At 45.1% G+C, this 15,360-nt stretch overlaps 1 protein-coding gene across 1 annotated transcript; it reads right to left on the reverse strand.

The window, feature by feature from the left end:
• Window positions 1-5,934: 5,934 nt before the first annotated feature.
• On the reverse strand, window positions 5,935-8,875 carry LOC311113966 (F-box/LRR-repeat protein 14). The gene has a single exon (XM_084189233.1). It carries the CDS (start codon window positions 8,387-8,389, stop codon window positions 7,187-7,189), a length of 1,203 nt encoding a protein of 400 aa, XP_084045359.1. The 5' UTR covers window positions 8,390-8,875; the 3' UTR covers window positions 5,935-7,186.
• Window positions 8,876-15,360: the final 6,485 nt, after the last annotated feature.

Here is a 15,360-nt window from a genome sequence, read left to right on the forward strand (position 1 = left end):
CATGACAATGATCCCAAACACACCGCCCGGGCAACAAGGAGCGGCTTCGTAAGAAGCATTTCAAGGTCCTGGAGTGGCCTAGCCAGTCTCCAGATCTCAACCCCATAGAAAATCTTTGGAGGGAGTTGAAAGTCTGTGTTGCCCAGTGACAGCCCCAAAACATCACTGCTCTAGAGGAGATCTGCATGGAGGAATAGGCCAAAATACCAGCAACAGTGTGTGAAAACCTTGTGAAGACTTACAGAAAACGTTTGACCTGTGTCATTGCCACCAAAGGGTATATAACAAAGTATTGAGAAACTTTAGTTATTGACCAAATACTTATTTTCCACCATAATTAGCAAATAAATTCATTAAAAATCCTACAATGTGATTTTCTGGATTTTTTTTCTCATTTTGTCTGTCATAGTTGACGTGTACCTATGATGAAAATTACAGGCCTCTCTCATCTTTTTAAGTGGGAGAACTTGCACAATTGGTGGCTGACTAAATACTTTTTTCCCCACTGTATATAATCTTTACAGTAACTGACTGACAATAACATTGTCTCAGAATTCACAGCATTGTTCCTGGCATACAGTGCCTTCAGAAAGTATTCACCCCTTGACTTTTTCCAAGAAATGTTGTGTTACAACCTGAATAAAAAACAGACTAAGTTGAGATTTTGTGTCACTGGCCTACACACAATACCCCATAATGTCAAAGTGGAATCACGTTTTTAGACATTTTTACAAATCAATAAAAAATGAAAATCTGAAATGTCTTTAGCCAATAAGTATTTAACCCCTTTGTTATGGCAAGCCTAAATAAGTTTAGGAGTAAAAATATGCTTAACAAGTCACATAATAAGTTGCATTGACTCATGCTGTGTGCAATAATAGTGTTTAACATAATCTGAGTGACTATCTCATCTCTGTACCCCACACATACAATTATCTGTAAGGTTCCTCAGTCGAGCAGTAAATTTCAAACACAGATTCAACAACAAAGACCAGGTAGGTTTTCCAATGCCTCGCAAAGGGCACCTATTGGTAGATGGGGGAAAATAAATGAAAAAGCAGACATTGAATATCCTTTTGAGCGTGGTGAAGTTATTAATTACACTTTGGATGGTGTATCAATACACCCAGTCACTACAAAGATACAGGCGTCCTTCCTAACTCAGTTGCCGGAGAGGAAGGAAACCACTCAGGGATTTCACCATGAGGCCAATGGTGACTTTATTAAAACAATTACAGAGTTAATGGCTGTGATAGGAGAAAACTGAGGATGGATCAACAACATTGTAGATACTCCACAATACTAACCTAAATGACAGAGTGAAAAGAAGGAAGCCTGTACAGAATACAAAATATTCCAAAACATGCATCATGTTTGCAATAAGGCACAAAAGGAAAACTGCAAAAAATGTGACAAAGAAACTAACTTTATGTCCTGAGTACAAAGTGTTATATTTGGGTCAAATCCAACACAACACTTCACTGAGTACCACTCTTCATATTTTCAATCATGGTGCATGGTTGTGGCTGCATCATGTTATGGGTATGCTTGTCATCGGCACGGACAAGGGAGTTTTGGGGGGGATTACAAATAAACGGAATAGAGCTAAGCACAGGCAAAAACCTGGTTGAGTCTGCTTTCCAACAGACACTGGGAGACAAATTCACCTTTCAGAAGGACAATAACCTAAAACACAAGGCCAAATATATACTGGAGTTGCTTACCAAGACGACATTGAATGTTCCCGAGTGGCCTAGTCACAGTTTTGACTTAAATCATCTTGAAACTCTATGGCAAGACTTGAAAATGACTGTCTAGCAATGATCAACAACCAACTTGACAGAGCTTGAATAATTACTAAAAGAATAATGTGCAAATATTGTACAATCCAGGTGTGCAAAGCTCTTAGAGACTTACCCAGAAAGACTCACAGCTGTAATCGCTGCTAAAGTTGATTCTAACATGTATTGACTCAGGGGTATGAATACTTATGCAAATGAAATATTTCTGTATTTCATTTTCAATAAATTTGCTAACATTTCTAAAACATGTTTTCACTTTGTCAGTATGGGGTATTGTGTGTAGATGGGTTTGATTAAAAAAATTAAAAAATAAAATATCCATTTTGAATTCAAGCTGTAACAACAAACCGTGGAATAAGTCAAGGGGTATGAATACTTTCTGAAGGCTCTCTCCATATTATCTGAGACTGTAAATGTCACCAATGTGTGAACATGGGTAAATGCAAATCTCATCTGGATATCATTACCAGAGCCTTCTTGAAGTCATACTCCTAATATCCCAGCCTAGCCCGGTCTGCCTGAGGGTTGGACACTAGACTGGGAGGGGGGCTCAGCTCTGAGACATAGTATGGACTGGTTTCCAGGACAACCCATTAAACCTAGTTCTGGACTAAAAAGCACTAGTGTTTTGTTAGTCCAAGACTAGACCTTATCTGTGTCTAGGAAACTCAGCCCAATAACACTGTAACTGAGGGGGGATCAACTCTAAGGGCTGGTTTCCCGGATACAGATTCATCCTAGTTCTGGACTAAAAAGGTATTTCAATAAAGATTCTTCATTGAGAATTGAATTCTGCATTAGACCAGGTCAAGGTTCAATCTGTGTCTGGGAAACCAGCCCAATGACACAGTGTCTGAGTGTCTGACCAGACACAAACTAAGCCTATATTCCTGGACTAAAAAGCTATCTAAATAGAGATTATTCATTTAGCATGCTTTTAAGTCCAGGACCAGGTATAATCTGTGTCCTGGAAACCAGCCCAATAACACAGTAACTGAGCTTCTATATCTCTGGTACAGGACCAAGCTTGTGTGTCTATATGTCTGGTATAACAGCAGGTTTCTACAGTGAGGTGCAGTAGACAGCCTGCCTGCCCGTCTGCTCAATGAGCCTGTCTCCTCTCGCCTCAGCCTGGATTTTAGCACGCCACACTCACTTTTAGCAGTCCAAAGTCAAATAGTGACTCACAAATTCCTCTGCTTTTCTTTTTCCAGGGATCTGCGGCAGACATTAGGGAGAGGCATCGTCACCTTTCCTCCCTCCTCCTCCACTCTCTGCTTCTGCTCGCCTAACCCAGGCCTATACAGTCTCCACAGTACGTTACAGAAGTATTCTGTCTTTCTAACTACTGTCCACGCACACCTCTAGTCTCAACAGTAAATTCTACAAGAATCTCACCCCGCTCTCTATAACTTCCCTCCTCACACATAATATACATTTCAGTTATACGGTCTGCTTCCCAAATAGCACCCTATTCCCTATATAGTGCCCTACAGGGTCTAAAGTAGTGCACTATACAGGGAAAAGGGTGTCATTTGGGACGCACACACAGTTACAACACGCCTCCAGCCAGATCTTTGGGTCTTTCGGGCCCCAGCCTGCAATCAAACGGCAGCCCCCCGCCAAATGCTTTTTCCGGAGGCCAGGATTTTTTTCAGCTCCTGTAGCTCTGATAAAAGTCCTGCCACACTCAAACCCCCTATAGGCCTCTCTCTCACACACACACACACACAAACTCCCCCCCCAAAGGCCACTGAAAACATCAAAGCGTTTCTACTGTAAGTCAGCAACACCTTTAAACTGCAGGTGTTGTAAAGCAGAGGTGGAGAGAGGTGAAGAGAGGAGGTGGAGAGAGGAGGTAAAGAGAGGAGAGAGGAGGTGGAGAGAGGAGGGGGAGAGAGGAGGGGGAGAGAGAAGATGGAGAGAGGTGGGGAGAGAAGATGGGGAGAGAGGTAAAGAGAGGAAAGAGGAGGTTGAGAGAGGAGGTGGAGAGAGGTAAAGAGATAAGGAGGAGGTGGAGAGAGGTAGCGAGAGGAGGGGGAGAGAGGTGGAGAGAGGAGGGGGAGAGAGAAGGTGGAGAGAAGATGGGGAGAGAGGTAAAGAGAGGAGAGAGGAGGTTGAGAGAGGAGGTGGAGAGAGGTAAAGAGATAAGGAGGAGGTGGAGAGAGGTAGCGAGAGGAGGGGGAGAGAGGTAGCGAGAGGAGGGGGAGAAAGAATGTGGAGAGAGGAGGGGGAGAGAGAAGGTGGAGAGAGGAGGGGGAGAGAAGATGGGGAGAGAGGTAAAGAGAGGAGAGAGGAGGTTGAGAGAGGAGGTGGAGAGAGGTAAAGAGATAAGGAGGAGGTGGAGAGAGGTAGCGAGAGGAGGGGGAGAGAGGAGGTGGAGAAAGAAGGTGAGCCTCAGCTAGCACATTGTTTCTAATGTCCCTCATGCTTTGTTGAGGAGAGACAGTTCCCCTTAATGTTAGCAGTAAAAAGGCTCCGGTTCTCCCTCTCAAAGAGAACTGTGGTTTAAAGTAACACTGTGAACGTGACAGCTCAACTGAACGAATAGAACTGTTCGAAACAACTTTGCTACAAACTAGCTACAGTACTGTGGAATCAAAATCAATTCAATTGAACAGTTACAACAGTAGACTATAGCAGGGACTAGTTTAACTGAAGTTGGCCTACCAATTAAATTGAATGAAACGTACTGCAATAGCCATTTCAACTACAAACTGAATTCATCTGAAAAGTATATCAACAGCCATTTTGAACAGAAATACAAACATAGATCATCTGAATACTACAGCAGGACCTATTTCAACTGAAGTACAAACTAAATTTGACTGAAAAGAATAGCAAGCAGGAGCCATTTTGATTGAAGTACAAACCGACATCAACTCAAAGGGGATATCTTATCAAATAGGGATCTCCAAAATAATTAACTGACAAATGTAGTATTTCAGTCAAGGTAGACTACTAAAACGTTACATCAACATTAAAAGAAGACCCCTGTATATAAGGACATTATTTTTAAATTATTTTGCAAACCAAATATGTAATAAGACGTTCTAATAAAGCCAGTGGTTAACCAGTTATAAACTAGGCTTAAAATACAGTATCTTGTTTATCTATAGAATGGGGGTTATCTCGCTTTTATGTGGTTATTGTAGCATTATAGACCAGGCAAAAACAGCATGCAGTGAATTCTCTCTTTCCCTCTCTCTCTCTCTGGTCAAGAACCCCTCTATCTGTTCTTTACCTCCTCCGCCCCTGTGGACGGACAGAGAGAGGGGGGGGAGAAAGCTTAAATGCTTTGAATGATGGTGTGGAATGTTAAAAAGTGTCTGTGAGACAGGAGAGGGGGGTTGGCGGCTGAGTTTTGGTGGGTGAGGAGAAGGGAGGGGGTGGGAGGAGAGAAGTCGTCCCATGGGACCAAGGCCATCTCTCAGATCTGGTATGCGTGACTGAGCAAGCTGAGAGAAAAATCCCAACCTGCCTTCTTAACTTGGGGAAACAATAGCAACTGCCCCTATCCTACTCCTATTCTAAACATACATTTGGTTAAAGAAGCAGAAATGATATAGCCCAACTGATAACATAGAACCAAATGTTAGCAACATTTAAACAGGCAAAACCAGCATAGAGCCTAAATGTCACACAAAAACAGCACAATAAAATGCAAATAAGTGTATGGGTGTGGGGGATTTAATATCCCTAGATTTAGAGCTATGTTAGTGACAGCCCTTTGAGAAGCAAGCAGCTGAAACGTATCAACACAATATGTCAGACTGATAATTATAACAAGTAAAATCAAGGGAAGCATCCATTTTGAATCTGCTCGTAAATAATTTAACAATCCAAGCCGGCATATCAACATTATAACCGTTTCTCTAAAACGAACAATCAAATTCGTAAGATTATGGTTGTGATCAAAACGATAATAATATGTGGACAATTCTTGTCTTTTTAAAAATACCTCGCCTCTCCGGGGGATCTACGGACATAAACAGAGCCGTTTCTCTTAGAAATTGACACGTTTCCGATCAAAGCAGGAGTGCATGATCTTGTAATAAGGAGGATCACACTAAAACAATGAGTAATAGGCTACTAATCTACAATTCAATCCCCTGTACAAAACGAGTCCACATGTCCTTTTCATTTATTATATAAATATCAACTTTAATGCTTACTGTAAGAATATAAAACAATTTAATTTTGGATTCTGTTTTTTTACAAACACATATACAGTACATTAAAACACAGTAGTCTCTCAGCAGGACTCAATACATGTTGCAGTTCAGTTCGCTTATAACGTCATGTTATTATTCCATAGGCTCCATGTAAGCCTGACACGCATTCGCTTGGAAGCCGAAAAAATAATTGCTTCTTAATTCTAACGCATGTATTTAGATTAATTTAGATTCTATTCCAAATGAGTGTCTGTTCTGTTGTTATTGTGGACTAGTGTGTATGATTGTGTTTAAACGGTGGCAACCCATATCTCGAGGATATGGAGGATTAGTTGGAAAACACCTGATTGAGAAAAGGGGCAACATTTCTATTATAGAAATCACTTCAATTTGAAGTACAACGCTCTGAATAACAGCTATAATTAAACAATATCTGCTTGCATAAGCATAAACACACCAAAATAATATAGGGAAGGAAGGGTCCCCTTATTCAAAGCTTGAATCGGAGGCTACAAGGCCTTTAAGTTGGGCTGAAAAAGTAAACAAAACAAAAAAATGATTTCGGATACAAACCAGTATTTAATCCGTTTTAATTTGCATAAAGTCGCTATTTTTTGTCTGAATGTGAGCAGTCCTTTTAAACGAAACTCTGTTCGTTTCTCTTCTTCATTGTTAAGCGTTTCTGGGCAAATTAACACAAAGGTAGTTAGAGCCTTTCTTTTTTGCTGCTAGGATTCTCCAAGCGTGAGACGCGTTGGGGGAGGGGACTACTCCAGTCTATAGGCACAATTTCTCTCCTCTTCTCTCTCCTTCTTTTTAAGAATACATTGATTCATTACAACACATTGATAAACGAGGTAGCCAAATGTATTAGGCGCGATAGTTGGAGAGGTTGAAGTTAAATATTGCGACTCCTTTAGGAATTAAAAAAAAAAAGTTGTTTGTCTTAATATTGCGGGGGCGGGATATTGTGTTGTTAATAATGAAAACATGCATTTGATGATGATTAGGCCTAAAATCGCGCAACATATTTTTTAATCACAGTTTTGTAGCTTTAAGTTACATTTAATGAGAAAATATCCAACTACGACGAGATTGCGAACAGAGGATTTTTTTTTGTAAGGAACATTTCCCCGCCCACTGGTCTCCTGCTCCGTTACCCCCTCTCCTCTGTGTCCCCCTCCCCAACTAATCCTCGCCAAATTAGTTTCACCTCACTTTTTCACTCTCTGTCATCTGCCAAAGTCCCAGATTCAAAACTTTAAGGCATGGGAGCTGCGTTATCCTTTCCAGTCCCCGTTTCGTGATTTTAGTACATCCATACAGATCGATCCCCGTCAACTGAGTCAAGTGGTCCGCAATGAGCTCCAGTCCTTTGTCTGTAATCCGCACGCACTGTCCAATGTTCAGGGTTCTCAGCTCGTGCATCTGGCGCACCATCCTGTTGATGCCATCGTCACTAATGTGGCACGAGCACAGGGACAGGGATTTGAGCTGGTACAGGCCCTGCGCGATGTAAGCCAGACTCTGGTCCCCTATCTTGTCACAGAAGGACATGTCTAGCCCGGAGAGCCGCAGCGTGCCCATGGCCAGGTGCATGATGCCCGTGTCACTGATGTTGTCGCAGGAGCGCAGGTTAAGGCTCCAGAGGCTGGTCATGTGGGAGAGGTGGATCATACCCGCATCAGAGATCCCGCCACAGAAACTCAGGTTGAGAACTTTGAGTTTAGCCAGGCCCTTCGAGATGTGCTTGAGGGACAGATCCGTAAGTTTCTGACAGTCCTGCAGCGTCAGGTATTCCAGGTTGAGACAGCCCTCAGCTGCGCTGCGGGTCATGCCCGCCAGGTGCCCGATGCCCACATCAGACACATGCCGGCAGCTGCGGAGGTTGAGGCTCTTGAGCCGGTGTAAGCCCCACGCTATGAGCAACAACCCTGTGTTGGTGATGTTACTACACCCGCCCAGCTCCAGAACCTCCAGGTTCTTCAGATACTGGGCGATCCGGCCCAGGCTGGAGTCCGTGATCTGTTTACACAGACTAAGGTTCAGAACCCGAAGGGAAGGGATCTCCTGGACGAACGCGTGCCCCAGGCCGTTATCCGTTAAGTTATAGCAGCCACTCAGGTTCAGGCTCTCGATGTTTGGCATCCCCTGGATCACGTAGCTGAGGCTCCGCCGCAGGCTGAGGATCTGTACTCTCCGGATTCCGCGGGCCTGTAGGCTGGGGAAGAGAGAAGGATTGGCCCGTCGCAGATGCAGCTTGGCTTCCACCCCCCTCCACACCGACTTGTGGTAGGAAGCGTCCCTCCAAGCAGCGCACACTTGGGCCACCCTGCCTTTGTCCCTTACATCCAAGTAGCTGAAAATCATGGCTAAAATTTCCGGAAAGAGGCACGATATGTGCGTCTCCATTTTAAACAAGCATAAAAATCACTCCGGTTCCCCGAGCCCACCGATTTATTTCCCTCGGTAAAAGTAGAGTCCCCCGTAATCCAGAAGAAAGCGGTTATGGTATTTTAACAGACCTTTCCCCGTTCCTCTTTTCACATTTAACGGTGCAAATCGATCAACTCCACATCCCACGTGATCCGTCTGGTTGCGCAGTAGGATTCAAATGCAAAAAGCCCCAAAACCTTGTTCCAATATAGCCCCTCACCAAGAGGGGGGAAGCGAAGGATAGGAACGGAAAGCGCCCGAGCCCTCCTTGGTCAGACGACGCTGCCTATGATGCCTTTAGAAACACGTCTAGGCTCGCGCCGAGGATCCAAACGGTCATACATTTTCAAAAGAGACCTTTAAACTATCATAAATACACGGAGGGTTGGAATTCCAGTCTGCTTCTTCTCTCTGTCTCTCTTCCTCTCCGTTATCAGAAAAGGAGTGGGGTTTCAGTTTGCATTTGCGCTCTCTCCACTCGCACGCATTGCCAAGCCGAAGGGCTTCCTGCCTGCCTTTGTCTGGTCTTTCAAACTGACTTGGCAGGGCCGCGAGCACCACTCTACCGCAGGGGGAACACACATATTCAAAAATAATAAAACCGTTTTCTTTGTAATAAAGGAATACTGTCAAATACTATATATATTATCCATGTTCCTAGTAAATAAGAACATTGTGTGACTTGCTTTAGCATAGGATATTTAAAATATATTTAAGAGAGTCTGTTTCGACTCCCCCCTTCCCTGGGAGGATTGTGGTTTGGTCCGACTCAGCTGGAACAGTAAGAATAGTTCCCCTGGAAACCAACTTCTTACAATTCAGTTCACTTTAGTCTTAACCCTTTAGTTGTCGGGTTATATTGGTTGTTGATTCTATTTTAAAATGGTTTTTATGGTTTATAATACATCTAAAACTGAACTGTGTTTGTGTGTTATTATTTTAGAGCTCGAACTATTCTAAAATGACTCTGTTAGAGTTCTGTGTTCCAAATAGAACGCTGTGCTTTGTCTCCCTTCTCGGTGTTCTACAAATTGAAACATAGTATCAGGTCTGATCCACCAAATGTATCAAGTAAAGGATACATTTGTAACACAACTCTGCTGCCGTGTGAAAAGTGTTACAGTTGATAAAATGATAGAATGTTGAGCTGAATAGTAACAACAATCACTGGTATCACATTATTATGACCAGATTCTAATCAAATGTGTTTTAATTGAAGGAGATTCTTTATTCTTCAACAAATATGGCACGTTTATCCAGTTGCTGTACATATTGTGAGAGTATTACTCATTTTTATTTGTAGTACTATGGTAACAAGACTTATTACTAAGCTGTTACTATTTCCCCTCAACATTTCTCAGAGGGATATAGCCTGTTTTAAAGCATATTCACTACATGGTTGTGTGTAAATTAATGAAATTAGCAGTCATGCATTATATTTGTTGATTTTATCCTGATCAATCTTAGTGATAACTTATTTGTGTAAATTATAATTATCATAAGTTTACCCATGCATTTTCATTATTAATTTCAGGCATGTCTAGCATTTAATCTATGCCCTGATTCGATTCTAAATGTATCATTAAACCCCCCAGGTCAACAACACAAACAGGCAACAGTTCCATTCCCAGCTAGTAGCTTACAGAATGCATATGAAAAACAACAACAGTTGAATTCTGCTAACCAGGGCCTCCTTTCCAGTTCTTACATTAAAGGAAGGTAGAGACTCTCTCCTAGCTAACAAAGGAAAGTAGGTGTGTAGACCCAGTAGTAGTAGTGTGTGTGTCCACCTACATGGTTGGTTGTTGCTGTGTGAACTTTAACCCCCCAGCAGTAGTCCTTACTGCTCTGTTTCTGGACCCGGCTGGCTGCCTCTGTTCACTGGCATTGTTAGCTAATATGACAGCAGAGTTCTAGCAGAACCCACTGGAGTGTGGTAGAGAGAGGGAGGGAGGGGGGGAGAGAGCAAGATATAGAGAGAGAGAGAGAGAGAGGGGGAGAGGCAGAGATAGATAGAGAGAGAGAGGGAGAGAGAGAGAGAGAGAGAGAGAGAGAGAGAGAGAGAGAGAGAGAGAGAGAGAGAGAGAGAGAGAGAGGCAGAGAGAGAGAGAGAGATAGAGAGAGAGACAGAGACAGAGACAGAGAGAGAGAGAGACAGAGAGAGAGAGATAGAGAGAGAGAGAGAGAGAGAGAGAGAGAGGCAGAGAGAGAGAGAGAGAGAGAGAGAGAGAGAGAGAGAGAGAGAGAGAGAGAGAGAGAGAGAGAGAGAGAGAGAGAGAGAGAGAGAGCAGGCAGTGGTGGGGCGGAAGGAGAGGAGAGTAGCAGCACACACACATTAGAGAATGTTTACAAGGGAAATGCAACCCAGCACAACTGGGCAGCACCAATCCTCTCCATCTCTCCTCCATCGCTTCTCTCCTCCGTCTCTCCCTCTGCTCTCCCTTTCATTAGACAGAGTGTCAGAAAAAGAGTACACTCAGGTTAAAAGATCCCCTACCCCACTCTGAGATTTTATATAACCAAGAGAAGCGCACTATATATAAAGTGCCTTTAGAAAGTATTCATACTCCTTGACTTATTCCACATTTTGTTGTGTTAAAGCCTGAATTTAAAATGGATTTCTTTTTTCTCTCACCCATCTATACACAATACCCCATAATGACAAAATGAAAACATGTTTTTAGACATTTTAGCAAATTTACTGAACATAAAATACAGAATTATCTAATTTGCATGAGTAGTCACACCCCTGAGTCAATACACGTTATAATCACCTTTGGCAGCGATTACAGCTGTGAGTCTTTCTGGGTAAGTCTCTAAGAGCTTTACACACCTGGATTGTCCAATATTTGCACATTATTCTTTTAAAAATTATTCAAGCTCTGTCAAGTTGGTTGTTGATCATTGCTAGACAGCCATTTTCAAGTCTGGCCATAGATTTTCAAGCCGATTCAAGTCAAAACTGTAACTAGGCCACTCAGGAACATTCAATGTCGTCTTGGTAAGCAACTCCAGTGTATATTTGGCCTTGTGTTTTATGTTATTGTCCTTCTGAAATGTGAATGTGTCTCTCAGTGTCTGTTGTAAAGCAGACTGAACCAGGTTTTCCTCTAGTATTTTGCCTGTGCTTATAGCAATATTACATTTATTTTTGCAGTATTACTTTAGTGCCTTATTGCAAACCAGATGCATGTTTCTGAATATTTTTATTCTGTACAGGCTTCCTTCTTTACTCTGTCATTTAGGTTAGTATTGTGGAGTAACTACAATGTTGTTGATCAATATTCAGTTTTCTCATATCACAACCATTAAACTCTGTAACTGTATTAAAGTCACCATTAGCCTCATGGTGAAATCCCTGAGCAGTTTCCTTCCTCTCGGGCAATTGAGTTAGGAAGGCCTGTATCTTTGTACAGTAGTGTCACGACTTCCTCCGAAGCTGCCTCCTCTCGTGGTTCGGGCAGGCTTCGGCGTTCGTCGTCACAGGCCTTCTAGCCACTGCCGCTCCTCATCTCATCATTCCATTTGTTTTGTCTTGTTTATTACACACACCTGGTTCATATCCCCTCATCAGTACCTGTATAAGTGTTCCCTCTGCCCCCTTGTCTTTGTGTGTGATTGTTTATTGTGAGGAGAGTGAAGCTCGGTTGAGCTCCTTGTATTTTTGTATTGCCGGGTTATTTTCCCCATGTGCCTTGTTGGTTCCAGTGCGCCTGTTTTGCGCAATGGACTGTTTTGACGCATTACTGCGTAACTCTGTATTCCGGAATAAATCCTATTATTCTGTGATTTACCCTCCTGCGCCGGACTCCTTCAAATCACCCATCACATGTAGTGACTGGGTATATTGATACACCATCCAAAGTGTAATTCATAATTTCACCACGCTCAAACTGATATTCAGCATCTGCTTTTTTTAATTTGTACCCATCTACCAAGCGGTGCCCTTCTTTGCGAGGCATTGGGAAACCTCCCTGGTCTTTGTGGTTGAATCTGTGCTTGAAATGTACTACTCGATTGAGGGACCTTACAGAGAAATTGTATGTGTGGGGTACAGAAAGGCCTTAGTTATTCAAAAATCATGTTAACCACTATTATTGAACACGGAATGTTAACTTATTATGCGATTTGTTACGCACATTTTTACTCTTAAACATATTTAGGCTTGCCACAACAAAAGGGTTGAGTACTTATTGACTCAAGACATTTCAGCTTTTCATTTTTTATTAATTTCTAAAACGTTCCACGAACAAGAATCAGTGACACAAAATCTAAATGTAATCCATTTTACATTCAGGCTGTAACACAACAAAATGTGGAAAAAATAAAGGGGTGTGAATACTGAATGAAGACACTGTAACAAAGAGCAGGTTCTAGTTTATCTGGTGTGGTGTATCAGGATATTCTTCTTGACTGGTATAACTGGTATAAACACACCCCACTGTGGGTGTGTGTGTGTGCCCATGCCTCAGTGTGCATGTGTCTGTGCCTGCCTGTAAGCCTATCTGTCTGTGTGCAAGAAAGGCTGTGCTGTGTTGTGGTGGGTTTGCTCTGTCAGCAGTAGGGTCAGCGGCGTCTCGTTGATCTCTCTGCCCTCATGCCCCCCAGGGTGTAGAGGCAGGATGTGACAGCTCAGTGTGACCCAGGACTCTGCCACTCTGCCCTGCCCTTCCCAGCAGCCTGCCCTCAATACCAGCATCAACCCAGACCCTTCCCTGCCCTTTCCAGCAGAGGCCCTCCCTACCTCTATCTCTCCCCTCCCTACCTCTCTCTCCCCTCCCTACCTCTGTCTCTCCCCTCCCTACCTCTCTCTACAGGGATGGGCGATAGAGGAAGAGATGGGCGATAGAGGAAGAGATGGGCGATAGAGGAAGGGATGGGCGATAGAGGAAGGGATGGGCGATAGAGGAAGGGATGGGCGATAGAGGAAGGGATGGGCGATAGAGGAAGGGATGGACGATAGAGGAAGAGATGGGCGATAGAGGAAAGGATGGGCGATAGAGGAAGGGATGGGGCGATAGAGGAAGGGATGGGCGATAGAGGAAGGGATGGGCGATAGAGGAAGGGATGGGCGATAGAGGAAGGGATGGGCGATAGAGGAAGAGATGGGCGATAGAGGAAGGGATGGGCGATAGAGGAAGGGATGGGCGATAGAGGAAGGGATGGGCGATAGAGGAAGGGATGGGGCGATAGAGGAAGGGATGGGGCGATAGAGGAAGGGATGGGGCGATAGGGGTGATAGAGGAAGGGATGGGGCGATAGAGGAAGGGATGGGGCGATAGGGGCGATAGAGGAAGGGATGGGGCGATAGAGGAAGGGATGGGGCGATAGGGGCGATAGAGGAAGGGATGGGGCGATAGGGGCGATAGAGGAAGGGATGGGGCGATAGAGGAAGGGATGGGGCGATAGGGGCGATAGAGGAAGGGATGGGGCGATAGAGGAAGGGATGGGGCGATAGAGGAAGGGATGGGGCGATAGAGGAAGGGATGGGCGATAGAGGAAAGGATGGGCGATAGAGGATGGGCGATAGAGGAAGGGATGGGCGATAGAGGAAGGGATGGGCGATAGAGGATGGGCGATAGAGGAAGGGATGGGCGATAGAGGATGGGCGATAGAGGAAGGGATGGGCGATAGAGGAAGGGATGGGGCGATAGAGGATGGGCGATAGAGGAAGGGATGGGGCGATAGAGGATGGGCGATAGAGGAAGGGATGGGGCGATAGAGGAAGGGATGGGCGATAGAGGAAGGGATGGGCGATAGAGGAAGGGATGGGCGATAGAGGAAGGGATGGGCGATAGAGGAAGGGATGGGGCGATAGAGGAAGGGATGGGCGATAGAGGAAGGGATGGGGCGATAGAGGAAGGGATGGGCGATAGAGGAAGGGATGGGCGATAGAGGGAGGGATGGGCGATAGAGGAAGGGATGGGGCGATAGGGGATGGGCGATAGAGGAAGGGATGGGCGATAGAGGAAGGGATGGGGCGATAGAGGAAGGGATGGGGCGATAGAGGAAGGGATGGGGCGATAGGGGAAGGGATGGGGTGATAGAGGATGGGCGATAGAGGAAGGGATGGGCGATAGAGGATGGGATGGGGCGATAGAGGAAGGGATGGGGCGATAGAGGAAGGGATGGGCGATAGAGGAAGGGATGGGCGATAGAGGAAGGGATGGGCGATAGGGGAAGGGATGGGCGATAGAGGAAGGGATGGGGCGATAGAGGAAGGGATGGGCGATAGAGGAAGGGATGGGCGATAGAGGAAGGGATGGGCGATAGAGGAAGGGATGGGCGATAGAGGAAAGGATGGGCGATAGAGGAAGGGATGGGGCGATAGAGGAAGGGATGGGGCGATAGAGGAAGGGATGGGCGATAGAGGAAGGGATGGGCGATAGAGGAAGGGATGGGGCGATAGAGGAAGGGATGGGTGATAGAGGAAGGGATGGGGCGATAGAGGAAGGGATGGGCGATAGAGGAAGGGATGGGCGATAGAGGATGGGATGGGCGATAGAGGATGGGCGATAGGGGAAGGGATGGGGCGATAGGGGAAGGGATGGGGCGATAGAGGAAGGGATGGGCGATAGAGGAAGGGATGGGCGATAGAGGAAGGGATGGGGCGATAGAGGAAGGGATGGGTGATAGAGGAAGGGATGGGGCGATAGAGGAAGGGATGGGCGATAGAGGAAGGGATGGGCGATAGAGGAAGGGATGGGCGATAGGGGAAGGGATGGGCGATAGAGGAAGGGATGGGGCGATAGAGGAAGGGATGGGCGATAGAGGATGGGCGATAGAGGAAGGGATGGGGTGATAGAGGAAGGGATGGGCGATAGAGGAAGGGATGGGCGATAGAGGAAGGGATGGGCGATAGAGGAAGGGATGGGGCGATAGAGGAAGGGATGGGCGATAGAGGAAGGGATGGGCGATAGAGGAAAGGATGGGCGATAGAGGAAGGG

The sequence above is a fragment of the Coregonus lavaretus genome, assembly GCF_964263955.1.
Source record: "Coregonus lavaretus genome assembly, contig: HAP1_SCAFFOLD_7759, whole genome shotgun sequence".
Taxonomy (NCBI): domain Eukaryota; kingdom Metazoa; phylum Chordata; class Actinopteri; order Salmoniformes; family Salmonidae; genus Coregonus; species Coregonus lavaretus.